The sequence below is a fragment of the Laccaria bicolor genome, genomic scaffold (assembly GCF_000143565.1).
Source record: "Laccaria bicolor S238N-H82 LACBIscaffold_39 genomic scaffold, whole genome shotgun sequence".
Taxonomy (NCBI): domain Eukaryota; kingdom Fungi; phylum Basidiomycota; class Agaricomycetes; order Agaricales; family Hydnangiaceae; genus Laccaria; species Laccaria bicolor.
Window position 1 is genome coordinate 121,298 of NW_001889910.1, and position 5,690 is coordinate 126,987.

A 5,690-nucleotide genomic window follows, 5' to 3' on the forward strand; every position below is an offset into this window, starting at 1 on the left:
GTTCTGATGGAGCCTTTGGCGAAAGCGGACAAAACAAACGGAAGGGGGCCAGAGAACAATGTGAAGAGGAAAGAGAAGTGTTCATCAAGAACCCACCAGAAGTTCGGCCAGGATTCAAGGACAAGGACCAGGGTAAGGAACAAAAGATTACATCTGTCCAATACTGATGTTGTGTTGATCAGAGATGTGCCTGAAACTACGACAACCGAACCTGCTGCGAATGAAGGCACCAGCCCTTCAATCACAGTTCCCATCCAGTCCTCCGGGACCGTGGGCAATGTCGCAGAGGCCAGTCGCAGAGGCCAATCTCACTCGTAGCATCAGTACTCCTGTGGAGATTGAAAATGATGTGACGGCGTCTACTTCTGACCATGTCAACGCCTCTCCTTCCAACCACATTGATGCCTCTCCCTCTGCACTGGTCGATTCAGCTCACACTTCTTCTGACAATTTTGGTGCCTCTCCTCCTGCAACTGGCTTTGGACCCCTCGTCGAGCCTACCCCTTCCTTTAAGCCAGCTCACACTTCCGATGATTTTGGTGGCTCTTCTCCTGCAATCGGCGTTGGACCCCTCATCAAGCCTACCCCTTCTGCATCATCAATTGCCTCTGAGTCTGAAACTCCTGCCATTTACAAGGTCTCGACTTCAACACAACCTTCAACTGCAACCTCAACAGTTTCGCAAATGGACGTCGACAGTGACATTAGAGATACCACTGACACTGGGACACCTCTGCCAGCCTGGCTGCATAATGTGAATATGTCAGATTACCTGCACGGGGTTTCGAAGGAGAAAGCCTGGCAAGATCTCATAACCTCTCTCTTCAAGTTCAAAGCCTTAAATCCAACTACCGGCGTACATATTAATTTTGTGATGTAATGAACATCTTTAACTGATACCTCTTTACTCTCCTTTGCAGAAACTGCCAACCACTTCGCGTCCTGATGAAGTAGCGGCGTGGATCAGGAGTAAGAAGAAGGACTCGCTGCCCGAAATTGACAGTACTTTACCCTCCCCCATGAGTTCCAGCGGACTCCAGCGGACTCCCATAGAATGTCGGAATTCCATCCGGAGTCCGCCGGAATGGTAGGAATCTCAAATTCCAGTGGATTCTGCCGGATTCTGAATGGAATTCCAATGGATTCTGCCAGATTCTGAATGGAATTCCAATGCTCTACACGGTTGTAGTAGCTCTGTCATGGTGGGTTGGGGCATTACCTGCTGAACCTCTCTCTTTGTGTCCATGGTTGGCGGTGCATGATGTCCGGTGGGTCATTGATCAGGTCTACAAGAAGGCTTTGTCTAGCTCTCAGGGGACAAAGCGAGGTCGTGACAATGGCACCGTTGATGCTACACAGTCAGCTAAGGCCAAGAGGTATGTTTGAGAAGCTCTTGTTTTTTTTTATTACATAATACTTTGTTTGCTTCAGGCATTGTTCGGGTTAAATCATTGTTGCCTTCACCATCTCGTTACTCATAGATATCAGTAGATGAAAACTCTCGTATCAGTAGCTTAACACTCTCGTTAATACCGTAGAATCATGCTGGCCATGGAAGTTAAAACTGGATTTTTTTTGCGGTGCGAATATTAGATTGAACGTGGCATGTGATGCTACTGAAAAATTCTAGGAGTAGGTGGAGATGTAATGAAAGAGCACAATGAAAGTATTCAACAGGGGCAATGAAATATTTCCGCGTTACTTTCCTGATGAAGAAGCATGTGATCAATTATGAAAAGGAAAGGGCCGGGAAGGAAATTCCTATAATGAACAGAATAAAGAATGAAATGGGAATGAGTGGGCTCAACATTCCTAATGAAAATTCATTGAAAGCGCACAGAATGAGGAATGAAATGGGAATGAGTGGGTTCAATATTCCCAATGAAAATTCATTGAAAGCGCACTGAGGAATAAATGGAATGAGTGGGTCTAATATTCCTAATGAAAATTCATTGAAAGCACACAGAATGAGGAATGAAATGGGAATGAGTGGGTTCAATATTCCTAATGAAAATTCATTGAAAGCACACAGAATGAGGAATGAAATGGGAATGAGTGGGTTCAATATTCCTAATGAAAATTCATTGAAAGCACACAGAATAAGGAATGAAATGGGAATGAGTGGGTTCAATATTCCTAATGAAAATTCATTGAAAGCGCACAGAATAAGGAATGAGTGGGTCTAATATTCCTAATGAAAATTCATTGAAAGGGCACAGAATGAAGAATGAAATGGGAATGAGTGGGCCTAATATTCCAAATGAAAAATACATTGAAAGCGCAAGGACACACCTATGAAAGGCCTTTCATAAAACTTGTGGACTTATACACACAGCTCTACAGGCAAGTACCTTAGTTTTATGATAAAGGTGGTAGCCACTTGTGACGAGGATCTGTGTTGTCTGCGTGGATCCAGAAAGTAAGTGTTGTTGCCATTCAACCATTATACTACCGACTTATTATATTGTTTTACTAGTGCTACTCACAAGCAAAGTGCCCTTGTACATGCACCGCCAGGTCCCAGCTCAGTGACGAAAGTCACTCGTCATGGTTATCTGGATGGTCACGTCGATCAGATCATGGACAGGTTGCAGGAAAAGCGCCCTCACATCGCGAAACTTCTGCCAGCACATGAGATCATAGAGATCAAGTCGAGTCCACCATCGGATCACCCAACTATGGCACCTCGTAGAGCGCACCCCAAAAGCAAAAAGGAAAGAAGACCTGATGGCAGCGATGATAGTGATGACAAACCTGTGGTTCCACCAGTGAAAAGGCAACCCACCAAGAAGTCCAAGGAAATCATCTCATCCAGCAACATCAGCGATGCTGACGCCGATGATACTTTGGAGTCGACGGTGACTTCAAAGTCAGAGAAGGCCAAGATGACAGCAAAGGCACTCAAGGGAAAGGGTAAGGCTACAGCGACTAAGACCACTGCCATGGGCACCGCCTCTGGATTGGGTGCTGCCCCAGCTGCCCCCAGCGACCAACTCAAACCGATCTCTGCATTCAGTGCAGTGTCTCGTGCTGTCGCTGCTGCGTCTACATCCAAACCATCACCCCCCACTATAAACCCGGCTGGTAGTGCGTGCATCCAACCATGCCCCATCAAGCATCAACCTCCAGCCATCTCAGCTGCCAGAGACCCATTCACCGTGAAAGAGGCCGGAGCTTCTGGAAATCCTAAGGGCGTGTCCATGCAACCTGTCACTCCCTCAATGTCGACAATCCATGAGTCTACGACAACATCCAAACAGTCAGCATTTGGACCCATTCGTATCTTCGACAATCCAGCCCTCTCCCTGTCCAAGTCCGCTTCGAAATGCTCAGTGGATACTGAAAGGTCGCAAGCGGTAATCAGCAAGAAACCTTGCACCAACGTCGACAGACCAATGAGTTCAGCGCTTGTGATGGCAGATAAACTGTTGGAGGAACCAATCATCATCCCAAAACCCACTTCTTCTGTGGAGGACACACCAGTGCCTGGAGCGACGTCCATGCCTACTCCACCCCTGACACAAGGGGCCAGGGTCAATCCTACACAGGGATACCAGTGGCCATATGGCTTCTTTCCTCTGTTCAGTTTTCCGCCAGGGTACCCGGCCCCACCCCCTGGTTGGACCTTTCCGGGGATGCCGCCTTGGAACCCTGACCGTCCCGCTGGTAGTGCTTCTGACTCAGCAACACCAGTTCTGCCATATCCGCCTCACCTGTACTTCCCTCAAGGCGCCTTCCCTACCCCTTCAGCAAAGCCAGCTGAAGGGGAGCCTGGACCCTCTCGCCTGACGTGAGGTCGTCGCTTCATCATATTCTGCTTCAAGTTGGCAGTTGCGCAAGATTGTGCTCACTCAATCCTCTGACATTTTTCTTGTAGCTCTTAGTTCTTGTACGCATTTTGAACTGATTTCGTATGCATTTTGGACTGACATTTTGGACTTGAATTTTTTACTATTTCTTGGACTATATTCTTGACATATATCGTATGTATTCCCATAATTCCGTATTTTTAATACCAAAACCTTCTTGGAATGATTCTGTGTGACATACAAATAAAAAACACAACACATCACGTTGCGCTGGGCGCTTGGGTGGTGAGAGGTCTTTACGCTTGGGCGGTGAAGGTCACACAGGGCACTCTGGGTGCTCTGGGCGGTCAGAGGCTCAATACCTGACACTTTCAACACCTCAGGCTCTTTGGGCACTAAGATGAAGGCCCGATCCCCTTCCTAATTTGGATTGATCAGGAAGGTGCCATAGTGATAGCAACCTCTCAGGCCAATTACCATCAGTCGAATAATTGGCCTCCGAGGTCATCTCGCACTCAGAAGTGCCAGGCCTGAAGTGTAGTGCATGCTGACATGTTGATTGAAGAACCACTTGCCTCTTCATCATAGAAATAATAATGATAACCAATAAATTGAATGCTAAATCTCAAGACAAAAAAATCGTGCTTTACTTGCTTCGTATATAAATGAGGCCATGGGTATGATGTATGTAGGTATGTCATGGTACCTCCTACTGTTGTCCGAGTCTTAGTATTCCTACATATTTCAAAAACATTACACTAGTAGCTACCACTTTTATGATAAAATACAGGCAAGTGCCTGCACACCGACATCCACACTGCCTAATGAATTTATGAAATGAGAAGAGTAGGCAAAACTTATGAAATGTATTTCATTTCTTTACCAGTGCTTCTCATGACTATTTCATAACTGTCCTGAGACATATTTCAATACTACTTCATTGCAATTTCATTACTGCCTGGCCTTCCATTTCATTGTCTACCCAGCATTGTTTCATTGCTATTTCATTCTTGCCTGACTTTTAATTTCATTGCCTACCCAGCCTTATTTCATTGCCTTTTCATATCCTTGCCTGGGCTACTTCATATTCATTTCATATCCCTGCCTGGACAATTTCATATCCCTGCCTGGGCAGTCTCATATCCCTGCCTGGGCAATTTCATATCCTTGCCTGGGCAGTCTCATATCCCTGCCTGGGCAATTTCATATCCTTGCCTGAGCAATCTCATATCCCTGCCTGGGCGACTTCATATTCATTTCATTTCTTGCCTGAGGCAATTTCATATCCCTGCCTGGGTGATTTCATATCCCTGCCTGGGTGATTTCATATCCTTGCCTGGGCAATCTCATATCCCTGCCTGGGCTACTTCATATTCATTTCATTTCTTGCCTTAGGCAATTTCATATCCCTGCCTGGGTGATTTCATATCCCTGCCTGGGTAATTTCATATCCTTGCCTGGGCTACTTCATATTCATTTCATTTCTTGCCTTAGGCAATTTCATATCCCTTCCTGCATAATTTCATATCCCTGCCTGGGCAATTTCATATCTATTTCATTCCCTACCTTGGGCTATTTCATATCCTTGCCTTTGCAATCTCATATCCCTGCCTGGGCTATTTCATACCTACCCTACTGCATTTATCATTGCCCCCTCAGAATGTCAGGCACTGCCTTCAGGGTCCATTTCAGATCAAATTTTGGGACAGGCCAGTAGCTATCAATGTGACAGCAGACAGAGCAGTAACTATCAATGTGAAAGCAGAGAATAGCCTGTCCTGATGTGAAAGCCAACTTGGCCATGATGTCAAAAAGTGGTGATGTGGCAATAGCAATATGTAATGCCTTCATAATGGTATTCCTTCAGCCATATCTCCCCAT

The 5,690-nt window shown here is 45.9% G+C and overlaps 2 protein-coding genes across 2 annotated transcripts; both read left to right on the forward strand.

The window, feature by feature from the left end:
- Window positions 1-184: 184 nt before the first annotated feature.
- LACBIDRAFT_332165 (uncharacterized protein) lies at window positions 185-1,447 on the forward strand (the record flags this gene model as incomplete). The annotated part of the gene is made up of 4 exons (XM_001886594.1): window positions 185-754; window positions 921-1,002; window positions 1,193-1,376; window positions 1,432-1,447. 4 exons carry the CDS (start codon window positions 185-187, stop codon window positions 1,445-1,447), a joined length of 852 nt encoding a protein of 283 aa, XP_001886629.1.
- Window positions 1,448-2,360: 913 nt separating this feature from the next.
- LACBIDRAFT_308192 (uncharacterized protein) lies at window positions 2,361-3,794 on the forward strand (the record flags this gene model as incomplete). Its single annotated transcript, XM_001886595.1, has 2 exons — window positions 2,361-2,419; window positions 2,477-3,794. The coding sequence occupies 2 exons, from the start codon at window positions 2,361-2,363 to the stop codon at window positions 3,792-3,794; spliced, it is 1,377 nt and encodes a 458-aa protein (XP_001886630.1).
- Between the last annotated feature and the right edge of the window lie 1,896 nt (window positions 3,795-5,690).